Below are 24030 nucleotides of genomic sequence, written 5' to 3' on the forward strand. Positions count from 1 at the left end.
CGCTTAACCCACTGAGCCACTCAGGAGCCCCAAGATGAACATTTAAATAAGGATATGGCAATCTGATATTATATAACTATAGAAAACAAATTAAGACTTCATGACTTCACTTTTCTAGCCATATGGCAAGTATCTCTTCTTGTGAATTTTTTCCTTGTATCTTACCTCCACAAGAATATAGATCTATCAGTATGTGGACCCCTCCCCACACACACATATGTATACACACATACACATACACATATTTACATTCAGGCATGTGTTGTGGTGTTCAAACAGAAGTCACTTTTGGGCTACCCTGTTCCCTCTGCCACAGTTCTAAATCTTGTGTCTTATGATGAAAGAGAACAGAAAGTCATGTCTGTCTTGCTTGCCTTTTCCCCATCTAGACATTACAGAAGTATCCATGTTAGGGCTAGCATAATGAATCCAACATTCTCATCAACTCAAGGGATATGGAAGCTACAGGATGATGTTCCATATGCTCTCTTGCTCTCCCAAACTTGTAATGGGAGTTTTCCTTCTCTAATTCACTCAGGATCCCTTAATAAAAGATATACCATGTATGTAAAAGTTCCTTATGAATTTTCACCTTCACCCTGGACACGTTCTACAGTACCTCTAGACAACTCACCCTACTTTTGAGAAACAGATGATAGTAGAACTTAGAGAGTATTATTTTCAAAACTATTATAGGTTAAATCTCCTAAACTATAAAGTAAGTTAAATTACTTTGAATGTTGAAAATATCTGAAGACATCCCAGTTCTCATTGAACATGTGTATTTTAAAAGCATTTATTGAGCATTTATTAGCTACCAGGGACTGCACTGAAAGCAATCAATAAGGCCCTCTGTTACCAAAAACTGAAATGCTGAGCACAGAGACAATCAAGAAAATTGAACATTACAGTAGGGAGTAGAAGATATTATAATGGCATGGCATAAGGCAGAGAGGAGTACAGAAGAGCACAGGTAAGGACAGACCCTGGTGGGGAAGAAAACACTTTCAAGAAGAGATAATACTTGAAGTGCATGTTTAGTTAAGTAGTCATTAAGTCACCTAAATTTCTGTCCTTTGGATGACTTCTGACTTTTCATTGGAGTTTTGTTTTCCAGTGAAACATTCTGTTTAACATTCTGTTGCTTGCTGTCTTTTGTTTTCCAGAAATTTCTTTGGAAAGCTTTGGGAACCACTTTAGCATCCTGCCAAGATATAGATTTTGTAAGCTCACAGATTAAGGAATTTCTCATTGCTCCCAACCAACTGGGAGATCAGCGACAGGTGAGACTCCTTTCTCTCAATTTCCCCTTATAATGATGAGAACTAATTCCATTCAGAAAATCACTGACAGGTCTTATGACAATGTCTACTCACCCATAACCCATGGATACATTCTAAATAATCCAACAGAATTTTTCAGAAAATTCTGCTTTCCTGTTTAAATATCTATGTTTCATTATTTTTTAAGTTTTCATTCCAGTATTGTAACATACATTGTTATATTACTTTCAAGTGTACAATGTAGTGTTCGTCACAATAAGTGTATTCCTAAACCCCTTCATCTATGGAACTACAAAAGACCCCAAATAGCCAAAGCAATCTTGAAAAAGAAAAGTTGGAAGCATCAAAATTCTAGACTTCAAGTTACATTACAAAACTGTAGTGATCAAGACAGTATGGTACTGGCACGAAGAAGAAGAAGAAGAAGAAGAAGAAGAAGAAGAAGAAGGAGAAGGAGAAGGAGAAGGAGAAGGAGAAGGAGAAGAAGAAGAAGAAGACACCTAGAGCAATAGAACAGAATAGAAAACCCAGAAATGAACCCACAATTATATGGTCAATTAATCTTCAACAAAGCAGGAAAGAATATCCAATAGAAAAAAAAAAGATAGTTTCTTCAATAAATGTTTGAGAAAACTGGACAGTAACATGCAAAAGAATGAAACTGGACCACTCTTTTACACCATATACAAAAAATAAATTCAAAATGGATTAAAGACCTAAATATGAGACAGGAAATCATTAAAATCCTAGCAGAGAACACAGGCAGGAACCTTTTTGACATCAGCTGTAACAAATTCTTACTACATGGGTCTCCTGAGGCAAGGGAAACAAAAGCAAAAATAAACGAATGGGACTACATCAAAATAAAAAGCTTCTGCATACCAAAGGAAATAATCAACAAATGTAAAAGACAACCTACAAAATAGGAGAAGATATTCACAAATGACATATCTGATAAAGGGTTAGTATCCAAAATATATAAAGAACTCATAAACTTATAAAAATCAACACCCCCAAAACAAATAATTCAGTTTAAAAATGGGCAGAAGACATGAAAAGACATTTCTCCAAAGGAGACATCCAGATGGCCAACAAACACATGAAAATATGCTCAACATCACTCACCAGTCATCAGGGAATGCACATCAAAACTATCATGAGATATCACCTCACACCTGTAAGAAAGTCTAAAATTAACAACACAGGAAATTACAGGTGTTAGCAAGGATGTGGAGAAAGAGGAACCCTTCTGCANAAGGAGAAGGAGAAGGAGAAGGAGAAGGAGAAGGAGAAGAAGAAGAAGAAGACACCTAGAGCAATAGAACAGAATAGAAAACCCAGAAATGAACCCACAATTATATGGTCAATTAATCTTCAACAAAGCAGGAAAGAATATCCAATAGAAAAAAAAAAGATAGTTTCTTCAATAAATGTTTGAGAAAACTGGACAGTAACATGCAAAAGAATGAAACTGGACCACTCTTTTACACCATATACAAAAAATAAATTCAAAATGGATTAAAGACCTAAATATGAGACAGGAAATCATTAAAATCCTAGCAGAGAACACAGGCAGGAACCTTTTTGACATCAGCTGTAACAAATTCTTACTACATGGGTCTCCTGAGGCAAGGGAAACAAAAGCAAAAATAAACGAATGGGACTACATCAAAATAAAAAGCTTCTGCATACCAAAGGAAATAATCAACAAATGTAAAAGACAACCTACAAAATAGGAGAAGATATTCACAAATGACATATCTGATAAAGGGTTAGTATCCAAAATATATAAAGAACTCATAAACTTATAAAAATCAACACCCCCAAAACAAATAATTCAGTTTAAAAATGGGCAGAAGACATGAAAAGACATTTCTCCAAAGGAGACATCCAGATGGCCAACAAACACATGAAAATATGCTCAACATCACTCACCAGTCATCAGGGAATGCACATCAAAACTATCATGAGATATCACCTCACACCTGTAAGAAAGTCTAAAATTAACAACACAGGAAATTACAGGTGTTAGCAAGGATGTGGAGAAAGAGGAACCCTTCTGCACTATTGGTGGGAATGCAAACTGGTGCAACCACTGTGGAAAACAGTGTGGAGCTTCCTCAGAAAGTTAAAAACAGAACTACTCTATGATCCAGTAATTGCACTGGGTGTTTACTCAAAGAATACAAAAATAATAATTAGAAGTGATCCATATACCCTGATGCTTATAACAGCATTATTAACAATGAGCCAAATTATGGAAAGAGCCCAAACGTCTGATGAATGGATAAAGAAGATGTGATATAGATATAGATATAGATATAGATATAGATATAGATGATATACATATAGATATATAGATGATATACATATAGATATAGGTAGATACGCTGCGTGTGTATATATATGCAATGGAATATTACTCAGCCATAAGAAAGAGTAAAATCTTGCCATATGCAGTAAGGTGGATGGAGCTAGAGAGTATAATCCTAAGCAAAATAAGTCAGTCAGAGACAGACAAATACCATAGGGTTTCACTCATATGTGAGATTTAAGAACCAAACAAAAAAAGAGGGGGAAAAAGAGGCAAACCAAGAAATAGACTTAACTATAAAGAACAAACTGATGGTTACCAGAGGGGACGTTGGGGGGAGGGGATGGGTTACACAGATGATGGGGATTAAGAAGGCACTTGTAGTTGGGGCGCCTGGGTGGCTTAGTCGGTTGAGTGTCCAACTTTCGCTTAGGTCATGATCTCGCGGTTTGTGGGTTCGAGCCCCGCGTCGGGCTCTGTGCTGACTGCCAGCTCGGAGCCTGGAGCCTGTTTCAGTCTGTGACTCCCTCTCTCTCTGACCCTCCCCTGCTCACGCTGTCTCTCTCTCNAGAAAGACAATATATATATTTATATATAAATATATAAAAGCCAATATATATTTTTATATATATAATTATGTTGATGTAGTCCTAATAGTTTATTTTTGCTTTTGTTTCCCTTGCCTCAGGAAATATACCTAGAAAAATGTTGCTATGGCCAAAGTCAGAGAAATCGCTGCCTGTGCTCTATTCTGAGATTTTTATGGCTTCAAGTCTCACATTTAAGTCCTTAATCCATTTTGAGTTATTTCTGTATATGGTGTAAGAAGGTGGTCCAGTTTCATTCTTTTGTAGGTAGCTATCCAGTTTCACAGCATCCTTCTTGCCTCCTTTGTCAAAGATTAATTGACCATATAATCGTGAGTTCATTTCTGGGCCCTCTATTCTGTTCTATTCAGTTTTACACTTCTTTTTCAGGATTGCTTTCACTATTCAGGGTCTTTTGTGGTTCCATACGATTTCCATACGAATTAAGCATAGGTTCTTTTAGTTTGTTAATGTTTATTTATTTATTTTGACAGGCAGAGAACATGATGAGTGGGGTGGGGGTGGGGTACAGAGAGAGAGAATCCCAAACAGGCTCCGTGCTGTCACCACAGAGCCTTATGTGGGGCTCGATCTCACGAGCCATAAGATCAAGACCTGAGCCAAAATCAAGAGCTGGAGGCTTAATTGACTGAGCCACCCAGGCACTCCTGTAGTTCCATACAAATTTTAAGATTATTTGTTCCAGTTCTGTGAAACATGCTGTTGGTATTTTGATAGGGATTTCATTAAGCCTGAAGATTACTTTGGGTAATGTCAACATTTTAACAATATTTGTTCTTGCAATCTATGAGCATGGAATAGCTTCCCATTTGTGTTGTCTTCAATTTCTTTGATCAGTGTTACAGTTTTCAGAGTACATGTCTTACATGCCCTTTTGTTAACTTTATTCCTAGGTGTTTTATTATTTTTGGTGCAATTATAGATGGGACTGTTTTCTTAATTTCTCTTTCTGTTACTTTATTATTAGTGTATAGAAATGCAACCGATTTCTGTATACTGTCTTTGTATCTGTGACCTTACTGAATGCATTTATCATTTCCAGTAGTTTGTTGGTAGTCTTTAGGATTTTCTATGCACACCATCATGTCATCTGCCAATAGTGAAAATGTCACTTTCTCCTTATCAATTCAGATATCTTTTATTTCTTTTTCTTGCCTGATTGTTGTGGCTAGGACTTTCAGTACTGTGCTGAATAAATGTGGTGACAGTAGATAGACATCCTTGTCTTGTTTCTGGTCATAGGGGAAAAGCTCTCAGGTTTTTACCATGATGTTAGCTCTGTGTTTTTCATGTTTAGATATGTTTAGGTATGTTCCCTCTAAACCTACTTTGTTGAGGGTTTTTATTATGAATGGATATACTTTGTCAAATGCTTTTTCTGCATCTATTGAAATGATCATATGGTTTTCACCCTTCTGTTGATGTGATATATCACATGCATTGCTTCGTGGATATTGAACGACCCTTGCATCCCGGGATCAATGCTTCATTATTTAACCAGGTTTGTGAAAGTATTGAAAAATGGATTTCAATTATTCTTACTTAATAAAAGTATTTTTAGTATATTTTGCCCTTGACTTTTTACTTTAAATCATAAATATCAGGGGCGCCTGGGTGGCTTAGTAGGTTAAGCGTCCGACTTTCGCTTAGGTCATGATCTCGCGGTTCGTGGGTTCGAGCCCCGCGTCAGGCTCTGTGCTGACTGCCAGCTCAGAGCCTGGAGCCTGTTTCAGTCTGTGACTCCCTCTCTCTCTGACCCTCCCCTGCTCACGCTGTCTCTCTCTCTCTCTCTCCTAGAAATAAATAAAAACATTTTAAAAAATTTTTAAAAAAATCATAAATATCAAAATCATTGAATTTACAAGCTGAAAATAACTTTAGATGCTATTGATTTTCAACCTAGAGAACACGTAAGCATAACCTGGAAAACTTTTTTCAAAGCACTTTTATCTATTCCCTACCCTGGCCTAGGCTGCAGAGTATATGTGAATGTGGAGGGAGGAGAATATGTGTGTTAAAAAAAAATAAAAATTAATTTTTAAAAATTCCCAGGCTAATAAAAACCACCTAGTATAAAAAAACATTGTAGTGTATTTTGTTATACATTCTCCTCAGAAATTTTAAGATGTTTAGGATTCGACTTCCATATTAAATGATCAGAAACCACTAGACTTACCAAACTTTTGAAACTGGATTTTATTATTTATTTTCTCCGTGTCAGATTATCATTTATTGTTATTTATTGCTCTTGGCATTATTTCTAACACCATTTCCCCCATCCTGTTTGGAACTCTCCTTCTCTCCCAGTCCAATGGCTTGCTCCCTCATTCAATGTCACCCTGGTAATGAAGCCTTCCACCTATTTAAATTGAAAACTCTCCCCAAGCTACAGCAGCTATTTTCTTTTCTTGTTTTTCTTATCTCCATAGCACTTCTCACTATTGAAATATTATATATTGACAGATTTACCAAACTTATGGGCTTATTTAATGTTATTTCCCTGTCATTTCCCCCTGGTTGTGTGCAGCACAAGAACAGGGAGTTTGGTGTATTCTGTTCACCATTGTGTCCCCAGCACCTAGAAGAGGGCCTGACACATAGTAGGTGTTCCATAAATATTTGTTGAATAAGTGAATGGTTAAACTCAAAACTCCTATCTTTTCTGAATTTAGGGAATAACATCTATTTTAGGATACTGCGCTGAGAACCACTTGGATACTGTTTTGAAAGTTCTTAAAACATTCCAAGATCGGGAAAAGTTTTTCATGAATCGATGTAAGGTAAAAAGAACAACTCTCTCTCCCAAAGCTTTTGGTCATTGCAGGGGCAAACGACCTTGACTCCTTCAGTGAACAGCCTCCTCCTGTCCCCAGGTCTGTGGTCCAGGTGAGAACTGCCCGAGCCCAGGCCCTATAGATTGACCAGCTATCTGACAGGTCTACTCCATTTTCTGTCACTATTGCTGACTTGGAAGGTCCTTCGGAATTCTGTGTGTGTCTAGGTTTGTCCCTCCACCAACTGCTCACGCCCCTTGCTCAGTTTCCATTGTGTACACTCTGCTTCCCCTGAAGGAAAGGGATTTAATAAGCAAAATTAACACGAGCTTTCTCACAGGGACCTCTTTTAAAGCCTGACAGATCCACAACACAGTCTTGGGTGTTTAAACTTGACCAAGCAGTTTTAGACTCAGTTTTATACTCATTTTCATCATCGCAATCCCATTTCTTAATCTCTGTAGTGGTCCATAGGATTAGGAAACAATGTGGAGGGAAGGAAACACCTTCAATCTTAGTTTCCATATCTCTCTTTCAGGGTATTTTTTCGGGGAAAAAGAGCCTTACCAAGACTGATGTCATAGTAATCTATGGAGCTGTGGCCCTCCATGCTCCCAAGAGTCAACTCCTCACCAGGCTTGATCAAGACATTGTATCCCAAGTCCTATTTCTTTATGGCCAGTGCTCTCAGGTAATGGCCCGCACAGGGCTGCCTGGATTTCCAGGCCGGGGCTCCCAAACCTTGGAGGGGCTCGTCTCTTGGGAATATTCATGTTCAAATAATACAGGCGAAAGGTGGGACCTGGTATATTTGGAAGATGAGAACATAAGACAACAAAAAAAATTAATAACAAAACAGGGTCAGGCAATTTGTTTCTTTCCAAAACCTTGGGCAGTTCATGTCCCATGATCCCTTCCTAGATAAGTAATAGCAGCAGTCTCCTCTGAGTTTGAACTTGAAATAATTACTCCAGTACTATATTAGGGCATTACAGGTTCAATCCTTCCTTGCAATAGTCACTGAAGTGTTACTAATGGTATTTGTTTAACCTTTTACATGGTATAGATAAACCACCTAAAACAGTGCCTCACAAATAGTAAGTGCAATACATGCATCTTTAAAAAAAACTTTTTAATGTTTATTTATTCTCGAGAGAGAGGAGGATAGAGCATGAGCAGGGGAGGCGAAGAGAGAGAGGGAGACAGAGCACCTGAAGCAGGCTATGTGCCGTTAGTGCAGAGCCCGATGTGGGGCTCAAATTCACAGAACCAAACCATGAGATCATGACCTGAGCCGAAGTCAGATGCTCAACCAACTCAGACACCCAGGTGCCCCACAATACATGTATTTTTAAGTGAATAAAAATATGTCATTAATCAATCTACCCAATCTATATCATTATGTACTATTTCACACGTACCCCCAACACACAGATTCATACCAATCACCCTGGCTGTCATCGATGTTCTTCAAACATGCCAGGAATATTCCCGCCTCAGAGCCACACATCTGGGTTGGAATTCATCTGATCATTTCTGTCCCCCTAGTACTTTTTACATCTTTACTAAAGTGCTTACTATATATTGTCAATTAGCCATTTTGCTAACTAGTACCAGGTTAGCCACCTAAAAATCACTTGGGATCAAGTTTGAAATACAGCTTCCCAGAACCATCTTTCAGGGAGATTGATTCAGTAGAACTGGGGTGGAGTCTGACATCTGTATTTTTAAAAGATTTATAAATGATTCTTATCCATAGCCAGATTTCAGAAGCTTTTGCTGATCATGTGCACATCTGCTTCCACATCAGATTGTCAGCACTTGATGTTAGGGATTGTACCTTATGCTCCCTTATCTCTTCTTCTGTGCTTTCCACACACCAACTGCTTGATAAATCTGTACTCTTGGTATTTATTCATGTGTGTATGTGATAAAAATGGGATCATAGGGAACTCATGATATCACAGATAGAAGTATATGCTAGTGAAAGGGATCAGGGTAGTGATCCTCACACTTCAGTTGCATGAGAATTACCTGGAGAGCCTGTTAAAAATAGAGATCTCTAATGAATCATAGCCTTCAGGGATGGATCTGTGAATCTGTATTTTTGACATGCTTCTGAAAAGGTGATTCTGATGCACTCAAAATTTGAAAAGCAATGATGAAAACCAAAACTATGATTTAAAAAGAGATGCTTTATGTTACATTACTGTTTAGTCAGTCATTGAGAGAAATTAGGGTAAAAGTAAAAGAGGAAAGGAGATAAATAATATTTTAGATAGTGATGACTGTACATTTTCAAGGTACAGTCAGTTCTGCTGTAACACAACAGATGCACAAGATAGTACAAGAAAAACCACAGGGATTATGGGGCGAATGAACTGAGGGGCACAACATTCAAAAACCCCATCATTGACATGGAAAAAAACAGGAATGTACTTTTAAAACCCATTTAAGAAATACCTAAGTACTATAAAAAATTATGGCACTTTCTCTTGAAAAATAAATGAATTCAGTTGTGAAAGTTGTGAGGTGTAATGAAATGGTGGTAGGAAGAAGGGTGATTTGAAATCAGTTGGACAACTAGATTGCCAGCTTTGATGGGAAGCAGCTCATACCATGGTGAACTGAGGCAGCTGGCATGTTTGAAGTTTTGTGTGAGTATTCCTATGCAGCTCAATTCAGCTAGTGCAACTTTTGCTGTCATGGACAAAACTGTGCGTAAGCAAACACAAAATTCAGGATATACCAGAAGTATTTACTCACATATCAATTTCATTGGAACCAATTTGCATTTTCAATACAAACGTCATAGCAGAACTGACTATATCTCCATTCCAAAGTCAACTGCCCTATTTCTTTCATTTTATAGCTTTTCACTGCTATTTCTGCCAACAGCCTTTACCCTTTTTCTTATCAAACTTTGGTAGAGGCTCTTTAAATGGTGAGGCTTGAAACCCAAAGGCCTGTTGTCTTTGTGCTGCGCTCCTCTGGGGCCGATTAGACTCCTCTGGGGAAAATGTCTGCCAACATACAGGACCTCACTTTGGAAAGAGGGGAGGGAGGGAACAGCACCCACCCCTTGGCAAGACTCGGTGTTCCTCTCCACTGTTGTTTTCAGGTTGGTAGGTGGTTCTTCTTGCTGGTGTGAGGGAACTGCTCTACCTGCTGCTCTATATGTGCTTTTGCCTTTGGTTTTCAGGTTCTGGGCATGTCTGTGATGAACAAGGTATGCAATATATTTGATATATTTGAATACAAATGCATTTGGATACACAGTATGCTCCCTGGAAATGCAGAAAGCATAGATGTCCTCTTGGTTTGATTCCAGAGGAAAGGACCCCAATACATGACTAACCAATCCAATTCTGAAGCCAGGATCCCTGAGCCTAATCTAGGACAGAACAAAGAGCTATATTGGTTCCAGGTGGTTTGAAAGTTAGACTGCAAACTAGAGCAGTATTTTTAGAACTATTGGCTTGACCCACTAGTAGACCATGAGTTCAATGTAATAGATCTAATAGAGCACAACCAGCAAATTTTTTAATGAAATAAAAGAGAAATAGAAGAGAACATTGCACATAGTAATAATAAGCATCATAAAACTTTTACTTTGGTTATTATATAGACTATATTTGGATAGATAGATAGATAGATAGATAGATAGATAGATAGATGATAGATAGATAGCATGTAAGTACAGAGTGGAATTGTAAACTGTTTCCTGCTGTGTGATTTATGGTCCAAAAAGTTTAAAAGCCACTGCCTTATAATTTGACAATAAACTATTAAAAAAAATAAAAAAAAATAAAAGAATACTGGAAAAAAATAAATAAATAAAAGCCACTGCCTTATAGAACCTCAATCTATGGGGGAGTAGGGGGGTGGGGGTGGAAGGAGTAGAAATTGACCTTTGTTTTTTTTATTTCCTTGCAACTTTGATCCTAGACTGACGTAGAGAAGGAAAAGAAACAGAGATTCTCATTTCTGTCTGGGCACATAGTTCAACCCTAGGTCAAGTACTGGGTTTATAGAACCAGGTGTGGTACCCAAGACCTTGGCTTGCACTGTGAATCATTTTGCTTTAGGACATGGATCTGCAAATGAGTTTCACAAGAAGTATCACTGAGATTGGCATCGCTGTCCAAGATGCTGGGGATCAGGAGTTCAAGTTCTCCTACAAGGAGGTGCTGCTGGGTTACATGCTGGTAAGTGGGCAGAGAGAACATGGGCAAGGCCATGAAAAGTTTGTTACCAAGAGCACAGAGCTTTTTTTAAGTGGGGAAAACTCACCAGTTCCAGGGAACAGATCTCTGCCATATTTTGGACCAAGGGCACCCAACGGTCCAGTGGGATTGCAGCTGCATGTGAAAACTCACTCTCCAAAATATTTCATCTCCTTGTTTGTGTTACAGGACTTCATCAGGGATGAGCCCCTGGATTCCTTAGCTAGCCCTGTTCGGTGGAAAGCCTTAATCGCCATTAGATACCTCAGGTAGAGAATTTTAGAAAATTATTCTTGCTGTCATTGAAAAAAATATTTCCTCCCCAGTATCCTCCTTCAGATCAACTGACTTATCAATCAGTGGATACACCAGTGCACCCTCCCCAAAATGAACACAGCTCATCAATAGGCTATTAAAACTGGGGCTTCTCTCTGTTTTCAGACCTACAGAACTAAGGGGCTGACCATTTGATGACCAACAGAGATAAAGAGCAACTAGATGAGGACTGAAGTTTCTGTGTAAAAGGAAATGTCTTTGCCTAGATTTTGGCCTGTAGGCAAACTTTAATATTCTCATTAAAAACTTATGAAAGTCCTGGGGCACCTGGGTGGCTCAGTCAGTTAAGCATCTGACTTGAGCTCAGGTCATGATCTCAAGGTTCATGAGTTCAAGTCCCATGTGGGGCTCAGTGCTGACGGATCAGAATCTGGAGCCTGCTTTAGATTCTGTGTCTCACTCTCTCTCTGCTCCTCTCCCACTCGTGCTCTATCTCTCTCACACACACAAAAATAAACATAAAAAAAAAAACTCACAAAAACCCTAATCATATCTTAGTTGGTTAGTAGCAATAAATCTAAAGAAGAAAATAATTTTAATCAAAATTCTAAAATAATATTGCCTCCCTGTAGTAAAAGAAATACAAATTCATTGTTAAAACTTAAAAACTATGGTAAGTTTTTAAAAATAATAAAAATCTGGGGCTCCTAAGTGGCTCGTCAGTTGAGCCGCCGACTTCAGCTCAGGTCATGATCTCACAGTGTGTGAGTCTGAGCCCCGCACCGAGCTCTCTGCTGTCAGCACAGGGCTCGCTTCAGATCCCAGATCCTCTGTCCTCCTCTTTCTCTGCCCCTCTCCATCTGGGGCTGCAAGGAAGGAAGAGACAAACTGTAAAGGGGCATAAGGAAAAATCTAGGTGTTCTATATCGATTATACTGGTGGCTTCATGGGTGCAAAACTCATTTAATTGCACACTTTAACTGGATGCACGTTGTTGTGCATAAATTTTGCCTCAGTAAGTTGATTTTTTTTAAGTCAGCCAGACAATAAAGATGAAAAGACTGTTCAGCATATATCAACATATTTAACATTTTCAATTGACCTGTCCCAGCCAGTACTGACTGTTATTCCCCATGTGAGAGAACCAATTTCACCCTGCCCCAACCATGTCATCATTTTCAATTTCTTTGCTAATTTGGTAGCTGACGAGTGGTATTGTATTGTCTTGATTTACATTTATTAAATAATAAATGGGGATCTTCATGTTTACTGAACATTTGCATTTTTCCAAGTTATGTCTAGGTTTGTTCATATCTTCATGATGTTTATACTAAATATCTGAAAGAAAGAAATAAGGGAAGGGAGGGTAGGAAGGGGGGAGGGGGGAAGGATGATTACAGTCTCATTACTCTAGGTACATTCATGAGTGCCTATAGTATGTGTGACAGTACTTATAACCTGAGAAGACCTTTGAAACAGATAAAAATCACTGCTCCAAACTTATAATTGCCCCCACCCAACACACACATACACATACACACACACAAAACCCATGAGCACTAGAAAAAACAAGCGAGTTAACATTATCACAGATCATATAATAAAGGGTTAAGTAACACAAAGCTAGGGATGATTTGTTCATTGCTCTAATAAATTAGAAATGAGGCATGTTGACTATGCACACCAATGGTTCCATATCCCCAACCTCTCCCTCTTCTGTCACCACCTCCCTCAACATTCCAACATGTCAGCAAACGTATCTGACCCCTTTGGGTATGGTTATTAGTTCCTGAGTACTCTTCTGGGCTATGTTTTGTTTTGTCATCCTAATGTCCCTCCCTCTACATGGTTCTCATTTCAGCAAACTGAAACCTCAGCTCTCACTAAATGACCATCTGAATATTCTTGAAGAGAATATTCGGAGGCTTCTTCCCCTTCCACCTCTGGAAAAACTCAAAGATGAAGGCGAAACAGATAAGGACAAGGAGCACATCAGTGTACGTGGGGGTGAGGCCTGAGTAGAATCAAGAACTAGAGTGGGAGTCTACTCTCCCGCCTCAGCCTGACGCTCCCGCTCACTTTGGATTTCAGTTTCTCTACGAACGATCCATGGATGCTCTGGGAAGGCTGCTGAGGACCATGATGTGGGATAATGTGAAAGCGGAGGACTGTCAAGAAATGTTCAATGTGAGTACGGCCACTGCTCAAACTGATTTCCACATTCCCTCATCTGTGCTGCAAGGTGACACTCCAGACTCTACCTCAGCCTCTTCCCAGGGATCCAGCCTGACCCATTTAACCCACCACATAGGACCAGTCCTCTTAAAATTGTGTGTGGGAAGTGAGCAGCCTGTTACCGAAGAGGCAGAGAGAGAGCAAGAGCCAGAGCGTGAGAATGAGTGAATATGACCAGTACTAAGAAAAGGACATTTCTTCTTTGACCAACAGCTTCTCCGAATGTGGCTTGTTTCACAAAAAGACTGGGAAAGAGAAAGAGCCTTCCAGGTCACCGCCAAAGTGCTGACAAATGATATTGAGGTAAGTAATCCCCCGCATTGAATAGATTACCTCACTTGCTAACAACAGAGACTGCTGAGGCCTCTGGAATCCCAAACTCATGCTTGGTGGGTCTCCAGTCCCAGAATGGAGTGCTTTCCAGGGAAACCACCTGAGAGGTGTCGCCTAACCCCAGAGTGCGGCAAGTACACGAGGATTAATCTGGTTGCCTTTACATGCTTGTCGGCTGACCTTTCCCCTGCCCTTAAAGGGAAAGTTCAAGATTCAGTTTCATTCTAAGGACCTTAGGGGGAAAACAAGGGACTTCGTCTCCAGTGTTGTTGGGCATATCCTGGGATGTCAAGCTCCCCGTCACCTTGCACCCCATCTCCTTTATCCTCCAGGCACCAGAAGACTTTAAGATCGGCTCTCTCCTCGGCCTCCTGGCTCCTCACTCCTGTGACACTCTGCCCACCGTCCGTCAGGCAGCTGCTAGCTCCACTATTGGTCTGTTCTGTATAAAAGGTGAGGGAAAGATGAGAAACCCACACATGAAGAAAAGATACGTTTTCTTTTGTTCTCAGATTTCCCCTTTGTTCATCGATGTCTCTCTGTCCCTCTCTCTCCTCAGTTCAGTCATTTCTGTGTCCTGATGCCTTAATTACGTCATAGAATTTGTCTCTCTTTTGGATCTCTTTTTCCCAATGGCTCTGTTTTTTTCTATTTTTGGAAAGAAAGATAATGACACAGAAGCATTATAAAGGTCCATTGGGGTAGGTAAAATGTTTCGAGAGTGTCCAGTTTAAGTCACTGAGCACTCGGGCATATTAGCAATGCTTCCTCTGTCACAAGATTTTCCTTAGGAGAAAACAGCACGATTGCTGAAGTTCTCTAAGAGAGACAACTTTGTGGAGATTTTTCCAGCTTCGAGAGCAGGACCTCTGTCTGCTCTCCAAGTACATGTGGAGTGTCAATATCAGAAAACGTAAAGAATTTTAAAACCTCAACCTCAGGCTGAAACCAACAATCAGGGCCTTACGTCCAGGTTCAACCAGCAGCGGCTTCACTGAGGATGGCCGTGCACTGTACGCACGTGGTTCTATACAGCCCAGGCATGGCCAGGAACGTGGGTCTAAGTTTCAATGCCATCTCACACCTGTGTTCCACTCCTCCTTCTTTTAGCACTCAGAAAATCTTTATTAAGCGCTTTCCATGGGTCAAGCACTTCTCTATTGCTGGAGACACAGAGATGCTACAATTCAAAAATTCACATAAGAAAAGTGTGTTAAAGCCAAAAGGTGGGATTTGGCAGGGGGGAGGGAGGGGCTGGTTAGTCGGTGGAGAAGAAAAAGAAATATTCAGCAGAGTCAAAATAGGTATGAAAAGTCCCTTGGGATATGGGAAGATAGTTCATTAAGGATATATGCTTGTACCAAGCCACAAAATAAAAAACGAGTTAAGGAGTTAAGAACTAAGAGACCATACTAGAGAGAAAAAAAATGTACCATAGAGGGACCTCATAGGAAGACAGGAATTTTAATTCTATTATTGTTCTACCTATTCTTCCTTTAGTGTACTTTGTGTTTCAGAAACATGCAAAATTCAGTTTCTCAAGTACTCTTTGTTAATAAGAAATTCCATACTTCATTATTTACTTTAACTCTTTTTCTTGATGGATCAAATAAGCATGGTGGAGAGAAGGAATATGATTACCAAACACCTGTTGAATACAAGTAACAAGTGTGATGCTAAATTAAATACCCATTTAATAATCAGTTTTGAGATGAGAGACCTAAAGTTAAGAAACGTACCCATTCCTGGTGTGCCTGGGTTGCTCAGTCGGTTAAGCGTCTGACTCTTGATTTTGGTTCAGGTCATGATCTCATGGTTCATGGGATCGAGCCCTGTATTGGGCTCTGCGCTGACAGTGGGGAGCCTGCTTGGGATTCTCTCTCTCTCCCTTGCTCTCTGCCCCTCCCTCATTCTCTCTCTCCCCCCCCTTTGTCTTTCTCTCTCTCAATAAATAAATAAACTTCAAATTTTTTTTCAAAACAAGAAAGAAATGTAGCCTTTCCAGCAAGTAGTGGAGCTGGGCTGTGAGCTCAGGTCTGTCTGACTGCAGAGTCCCTGTGTGTTCTGTGGGCTGGGCTGCCTTCCACATAGTGGTTCAGGTGTTAGTTTCCACAATTACTATACATTCAAACAAGCAGAAAATCATTACTGTTTGGGTCTGAGTTTATAAATTGATTCCAACAATCCTTTACAGAGTTGCTGATGTTCTTCTTGCAATAGTTACCTTTCCATTTTCCCCAAAGAGGCTCGCTGCAAACTGCAACTGCAACAGAGACAGCAGCATAGCAGACTAGTAAGAACCTCGGCATTGGTGTCAGACAGACCGGGGTTCAAGTTCTGACTCTCCTATTTTTAGTCCCTGGATAACCATGGCCAAATGGCTTTATACCTTTCTGCCTAAGCTTCCCATCTGCAAAAACAGGAGCGTCTACCTCAGATGATGTTTATGAGTAATAAATGAGATCATCGTCTGCAGAGTATTTAGCAAAGTACTAAACTACCTGTACGTGTTTGCTCTTATGCCTGCCCTTGAAATATGGCCAACCTCTTCAACCCCATGAGGTCTTTGAACTCTTGTGTATGTCCCCCCTTGTGGATTTTAGGCATTCGCCTGGAGGTGGAAAGACTGCAGGATTTGCAGGAAGGGCTGCAGTGTGATGATGTGCAGGTCCAGATCAAGATTTCTTCTAAAATAGCAAAGGTAATAGATATGGAAGACTGGCCAAGCGACGTAAAAGGAACAAGGGTTTTGGAGTCCATTACACGCATTCTGTGTGCACAGCTTGAAACCCATTCTCCTCATCTTAAAAAGAAAGGCATAATCTACCTCTCAGAGTTGTTCAGTGGATTGGTCAATGAATTTATTCATTTATTTAATCATTTATTCATTCACCTACTATGTCCTGTGCACCTTTCATATGCCAGACTTTGTTCTAGGCTCTAAGAATAGAAAAAGACAAAATGCTTGCCTTGGATGACCTTGCATCCTAGTAGATGGAGTCAGCCAAATAAATATGTCAGGTAGTGATAATTGAGAAAAATATAGTCAAGTAAGGGAATAGAGATTACAGGAGGGGTTATTTCCTAGAAAAGGTCACTGAGAAGGAAAGACCATGGAAACTGAGGGAAAAGAACATTCCATGCAGAGGGGGAAAAGCAAGTACAGAGAACCTGAGGTAGAGAAAGGAGGTAGTGAGATCCAAGAGATAGCTCAGGGATGATCCAATTGCCTTCTGGGTCTTGTTAAAGACTTTGACTTTTTTTTAAAGTTTGTTTATTTATTTTGAGAGAGAGAGAGACAGCCGGAGTTGAGGAGGGGCAGAGAGAGAGGAGGAGACAGAGAAACTCAAGCAAGCTCTGCACTGACAACGCAGATGTGGGGCTCAACTCATGAACCTTGAGATCATGACCTGAGCCAAGACCAAGACTCAGATGCTTAACCAACTGAGCCACCCAGATGCCCCAAACACTTTGACTTTTACTCACCAGTTGAAAATAAAAGCCAGCAGAGCATTTTGAGCACTAGTCGGGGCCATCGTGTCCAATTGTGCCAGATATGAAATGCACAAGGACCTCTTCATATGAGGCAGCATCATTCCTAATGTAAGCATGGTAGATTTTTATGTATTTTAAGGTCATTATCCACAGATGGCAGTAAAGGGTCCAAGAAAATCAGTCATTATGACCATATACTTACAGAGAGAAGTGAACTGTCTCAGGGACAGTGTGTCTTTTGCTAATTTTCACAAGCCCCTTATGGGCTAGGGTGTGTTTCTGCAAGAGGGAACATGATCAGACTTCTAATTTGGAATGTCATCTGGCTGCTGTGTTCAGACTGCAATACAGGCCAGCAGGAGTGAAATTAATGAGGCCAATTTGGAGGAAACTACAAGAAAGTGGCTTGGATTAAAGTGACAGCAGGAGAAACAATAGGAAAGTGGCCAGAATAAGGGAAAGAAGCCGGTTGAGGGGCACAGAGAGGACATAGGTCAAATGCCTTAAAAAGTGTCTGATTCATGATAGGTGCTCAAAAACATGAGCTCCCCTCCTTCCTTTCTTGCTAAACCATCATCCATCCTAATATGAGAAAAAAACAACAGATAACCATTGAGCTTTGAGCCCAAGCAGGTATTTGGTGTTACATAGAACAGATGCGGCAGTCTAGTCCCTTGATGTTGGAACAAAAATGACCCAGAAACTGGTTGAGACATGCAACTATTCATGAAAAAGGATTCATTTCCTTTCAAGAACATTTTTATTAAATATCAATCATCAGGTCACTTCATGCAGAGGGAAGTGAGTTGTAAATAGTAATGTTTTCATACCTACAGACTCATAATCACAACCATCTTGCTTGGTTAAAGCCCCAGACAATGTTCCTGGAATTCATTCAAACTGCTAACTTTCCACCTGCCTGCCTGCCTTTTCATTCCACACACGCATGCGTATGTGTTCATGCACACACGCACATTCATACTCATACGCTGCTATCACGCATTCTGTATAGTACTTAGAGGCCAAAATTGCAAAGCTTTTATTTTCTAGAATTTTTGTTGCCTACTCTTAATTTTAAAACAGGAAAGAGTAAAAGACAGGGCTCATAATAATTCATACTTTCATGGAAACCGGGAGGCACCTATTACTGAGCATGTTAGTACCTGGTGATAGATTTTCCTAAATTCTCAAGTCTTAGCTATTCTTTGGCAGACTCAAGGCATATTTCTGTGACATATGAAACGTATGCTGAAGTAATTTATATCATATAAATTGTTATACAAACTTTGTACATTATTTTTCCCTTGTGGAGTATAAGTTTGGAGAAGAAATTGCCTCAGTAGGCTTGGGATTCAATAAATATAAAATGATAAAAGGGCAACTGCAGGGAAAGTTTGCCTAGAGGTTGTAGGGTACTGTCTATGTTTAGTATTTTCTATAGTTTCTGTGGCCCAGTCGTGTGCTATTTGGAAATTCCAATATCCTGAAACAAACAGTACCAGCATGTTGTATGGAGTAAGGTGGTTGATAACATGAATCTTTCTGGGTGCTTTCTCAGATTGTCAGTAAACTCATCCCAAATGAAGAAATTCTAACGTTCCTGGAGGAAACCCTGGATGGTCTGGAGACCCTTAACCCCACCTGTACAAAGGCCTGTGGCATATGGATGGTCACGGCCCTGAAGGAGCAAGGAGCTGCTTTGGAAGAACAGGTGAACTGACAGCCAGTTTGACCACTGAGCAGAATTCTAACACTTCTGAAATGTCAAGTTGATTGCCACTTCCCAGTTTGTCCTCTGGTGGGCAACAGGCAAGGGCATGCATAGCCCCGGGAGGCCTCAGCAGAGACCCAACATGTGTATTAACAACCAGGCTCACATTGTCTCAGCCTGCTTCAACTGCCTCTAGTCTGTGATCAAAAAAATCTTCCCTAACTGTTGCCCTTTGGCCAGAGACAAAAGCTTTGAACCAAGGGCATTTGGTAAAAGGCGAAAGATTTATGCGATCTGAAGAGAAACCAGAGTATGAACCAAGGGCATTTGGATTCGGGAAAACTGGACCTGTAAGGATCACCATTGGGTTGGCCACTGAGGACTAGTAGAGTTTCTAATCCCACTGCCTCACTTCAGGCTTCTCTTCCACACACCTTGGGGTTTGTTTTCTGGTGAGGAAGGCATCATTGGAGAACTGATTGAGGGAAAAGTCCTCAGTCCTTGCTCCCAGCTGGAGAGTTAGGCTGAGTGAAGAGGATTTGAGTTCAGGAAGCTTGGTTAAGAGCTCCAAATGGGTATGCTCTAGCCTCTCTCTTGAGGTTGGAAACAAAATTCAAGCAATTCAAAGATTAATAAGGAGGAAGATAAGCTTTAACTCCATGAAGGCACCTCCTATAGGTGAAAGAAGTTATGGTCCCCATATCCCAGAGTCAACCACACTAAATTAAAGAATCCTCCAAAGTACGACCTTTAGAAATGATTTCTGTGCTAATTACTCTCCCATCAGTTTTTGAAAAAATTAACTGAGTGCATATTATGTGGCAGACATTATACTGGGCATGGGAAATCAAAGGTTCATAAATTTGGAATGTCGCTGTAGTTGTGTGCTTGGCATTAAAAGGGAGTAATAGGGACCTAAATTTTCCCTTAACATCATTGAAGCGGGACTTTGTGGTAATCATATTTGCCAAGTATTTATGTTTAAGGAATTATAATTTAGCATAAATGTCATGTTTAACCTAAAAATGTCTATCCAAAATAAACAAGAGAAATACCTACCAAAAGCAAAGCTACCAGCAGACAGCTATGCCCTTCTCCACATCAAAAATCCAAATGTATAATATCATTTTCTGCTGCCCACATATTAACATCCAAATTTGGAAGGGTGACCTTCAGTGTTCTCTAGGATCTGGTTTCATATTTTCTGTCAAGTTATCTTCTCTTATCACCCTCATTTTCCCTGTGTTCCAAACTGGACCATTCTCTTGTTCTAGAAATGTTTGCCATATTTGCTTGGGCCCATGCTCTCATGCTAGTTTTTATATAGATATTTTTAGATCAGTTTTAGGTTCAAAGCAAAATTGGGCCAAGAGCCAAATACCTCGTCTCCCCCGCACACATGCATCCTCCCTCACCATCAACATCCTACAACACAGTGGTACATTTGTTGCGATCAATGAACCTACATCAACACAGCATTATCACTCAAAGTCTACAGTTTCCCTTAAGGTTCACTGTTGGTGTTGACAAATGTATAATCGCATGTATCCACCATTGCAGGGACATACAGAATAGCTTCACTGCTCTAAGAATCTTTTGTGCCTCATCTATTATCATGTTTTCTTATTTTACATCTTTATCTATATTCTTCTTTGGGATGAGGATGACTTTCCCCACCATCCCCACCTTGCCTTTTGAAATTTCTATATATCCTTCAAGGCCCACATCAGAGGTCCCTCCAAAGTGACCTCAGTTACTTCTGGGTTCCCCTCTCAGTCCTGTGAACCTCTTGTGTACCATTTCCCATATACTGCCTTGTGCATAGGCCTGTGGGTATATGGCTGGCATTCTTTATGAGAACACGCATTCCTTTTGAGAAAGGGCTACATTGTATTCCTCTTTGGTAAATTCCCCACAATGCCTAGCACAACACTTGGCATAAGGCAGCCTTTCAGTAAATATTTGCTATATTGATTTAGGAGTAAATACCCAATATAGCTACAGTCCTCTTGAGTAAGAGATAGGCCATGCATAGAATTAACTATTGTTTTTAACATTATTATATAAGTCATTCATTACCCGTGATTAGTATGCTGACTATATGTGTCCTAAGCCATATAGTAGAGGGAAAATGGCAACTTAATGTTCGATTTGTGTTTTTGTGTTTTTTTTTTTTTTTTTTAGCTATTGGAGATCTTGAACATGATTTACCATCACATGCCAGTCCTCAGACAAAAGGAGGAAAGTTTTCAGTTTATGCTGGAAGCCGTCTCTCAGATAGCCAGCTTTCACATGGACGCAGTTGTTGCTAACCTTTTACAGAAGCCTCTGCCCTTTGACAGGTAGATCCTAACTGAGCTCGTCTCTTCTCCCAGGAAAGGCTAACCTGCATTGAGGAGGAATTTGTGGTTTGAGGGAAAGATAGTAAAAACCAAGGCTGATAACATCTCACCTAAATAATAAGTTCAAAAATGGTGTTTGAATCATAAATAACATTTTTCCAATATACATATCCTCATAATGTGATTGGATTAAAAAAATATATCATAGGAATAAGTGAGAATTAGAAAATGAGGATTTCTCCTCTTTCTGGTTGCCTTGAATTTGAGCTATGTGGGAGGTTCCTGCCTTAAAGGACATTAACAAACCTCAGTAACCCAAGTCCAAAATGCTGGGCTGTAAACTAAGACACCCTTATCGTCTCCAGGCAAGTTAGCATCTCCATCCGTCCTTGAAATTTTGATTAGCCATAATGTGGTTTTAGAGGGGAACAGATGAAAAAGCTCATATTCCAAAGAGTTGTTTCTTATCAGCTTCCTGGCTTACCACCCTAGGGACACAAAGACATTGTGGAAGGCTCTGGCTGAGAACACAGCCTCCAGTGGTAAGCTCTTGAGAGTCTTAACAGACAAACTTGAGAATGAATTAGAAGATGACGTAGCTGGGCTGGAGGCGATTTCAGTGAGTTGGACAACCCATCATATACCTGGAATTGTGTCCCACTCCATGGTCCTGGAACTTGGTGATGTAGCATTAATCATACCTCTTCCCCTCTTATACCCTGATTTTAAATCGACTCCAGTTAATTGGAGTTAATTGGACAAATATGGCAGCAATTTTGTCTGTGGCGGATCCCTTTTAGAAGCAAATTTCTCATCATCCCAAAGAAAATCTGTGCGTCTGCAGTTACAGATTAGTCTTAAGATATCCAAAGCATCCCTTTGAAAGACCTCTATGCTGGAAAAGATTTCATTTTACCTGACTGGTGCCCCCTAGAGTTTGGGGTTGCCGAACATGACAGTCCTGAGAGAGAAACACAATTATGAGTTGAGAAGTTTCCAAACAAATACATCCTCTCCTCTCTGGCTCTTTTTGTGTGTGTGTGTGTGTTTTGTTTTGTTCTGTTTGGTTTGGTTTGGTTTTGACCATGAGTGTGGTCAACTTGGAAAGCAATCCTCTGGGGAGAAAACAACTTGAAGGTCAGGCCAGGGAGATGTCCTGGGAGGAAAGGAGCCTGCTTGACCACGAAATCCTTTCTCCCCTCAGGTGGCCTGTGCTATATATGAAGTGGTATCAGCGGGCACCCTTGTCACAAGCCTGTACCCAGAGGTGTTCACTCTTCTCCTGAAGTTGGTCAGCTGCACCCTGGGCCAGAAAATGCCCACTTCCATCTTGAGTCGCAGGCGGCGGGTGATGCCACAGGGAGAACGGCAGCAGACCCCAGACCCCTGCAGGTAAATGGCCAGGCCACAGGGCCTTCCAGAGCTGTCCGGAACCCAGACTCTAGAGGAGGGGCTCTGTAAGTCAATGCCTACGCCTTCTAGGATGGCCTCAACTCCCCATGAGGAAATGAGGCTCCACTGCCCTTGAGCCCTGTTGCTCTTCCTCCTGAGCAGTACCCAGTGCAGTTGCCCAGAATGGTCACATAACAACGAATAGCGGCTCTGTTTGCTTCCATCGAGAGCCTGCTCGGCTCCATTTGTTTTCTCTCAGTGAGAGACCCTTTAGGGAAAGCTGGAATTCGGTGATAGTCAAGGCCACCAAGGAAAGAAGAATAAAAATAAATACCATATTTCATTAAATTTAAGATATCACCAATTGAAGGAAGCAAAATTATTTTGTGCACTATTGAAAAAGAAAGAAAAGAATCCCAATTAAGCCATGAATCAATGCTTTCTTATACTTTAAAATTTTTACTATATATTTATCCAAAGAGCTCTTTGAGAAGTATTAGGTGCAGATTTTGATCCTACATCGCAATGTTCTGTTTCTCTGCCCTTTTGTGTAACTATTCATTCCAATGCCAAATCTGCCTTAGTTTTTTATTTTAATCTTTTTTTTAATGTTTATTCATTTTGAGAGACAGAGAGAGACAGAGTGTGAGTGGGGAGGGGAAGAGAGAGAGGGAGACACAGAATCCATAGAAGGCTCCAGGCTCTGAGCTGTCAGCACAGAGCCCAACACCAGTCTCGAACTCACAGACCATGAGATCATGACCTGAGCCGAAGTCGGATGCTTAACAATCTGAGCCACCCAGGTGGCCCTCAAAACCACCTTTGTAAAAACATTTTAAACAACAGTTAGGCCTAACACATGTAGTTCCAATAACACAGTGTTACCAAAATGACAGCAGTACAAAGAACCATGCCTAACTCCATGCATGTGCTGGTGCACGCACTGGTAATAACAACTACGCCACAACCACTGTCTGCCCAACTGTCGTAACACACTATCCGTTGCAAGACACATCCTGCTTCTGAAGGACTGTTTCAGAA

At 40.4% G+C, this 24030-nt stretch overlaps 1 protein-coding gene across 3 annotated transcripts in view; it reads left to right on the forward strand.

Moving 5' to 3' along the window:
• Positions 1 to 24030, forward strand: part of MROH2B (maestro heat like repeat family member 2B) — a 59705-nt gene that overhangs the window by 26732 nt on the left and 8943 nt on the right. For all 3 annotated transcript variants that reach the window (XM_077763443.1, XM_077763442.1, XM_077763441.1), the window contains exons 19-33: positions 1167 to 1283; positions 6878 to 6985; positions 7518 to 7670; positions 10182 to 10208; positions 11068 to 11187; positions 11395 to 11474; positions 13343 to 13478; positions 13573 to 13668; positions 13930 to 14019; positions 14382 to 14502; positions 16653 to 16750; positions 19103 to 19255; positions 21440 to 21597; positions 22090 to 22216; positions 22802 to 22989. In XM_077763443.1, coding sequence (XP_077619569.1) covers positions 1167 to 1283; positions 6878 to 6985; positions 7518 to 7670; positions 10182 to 10208; positions 11068 to 11187; positions 11395 to 11474; positions 13343 to 13478; positions 13573 to 13668; positions 13930 to 14019; positions 14382 to 14502; positions 16653 to 16750; positions 19103 to 19255; positions 21440 to 21597; positions 22090 to 22216; positions 22802 to 22989 — 1772 coding nt within the window. The remainder of the gene's footprint in view (positions 1 to 1166; positions 1284 to 6877; positions 6986 to 7517; positions 7671 to 10181; positions 10209 to 11067; positions 11188 to 11394; positions 11475 to 13342; positions 13479 to 13572; positions 13669 to 13929; positions 14020 to 14381; positions 14503 to 16652; positions 16751 to 19102; positions 19256 to 21439; positions 21598 to 22089; positions 22217 to 22801; positions 22990 to 24030) is intronic.

Source organism: Crocuta crocuta, unplaced genomic scaffold (assembly GCF_008692635.1).
Source record: "Crocuta crocuta isolate KB4526 unplaced genomic scaffold, BGI_CrCroc_1.0 scaffold4, whole genome shotgun sequence".
NCBI lineage: Eukaryota > Metazoa > Chordata > Mammalia > Carnivora > Hyaenidae > Crocuta > Crocuta crocuta.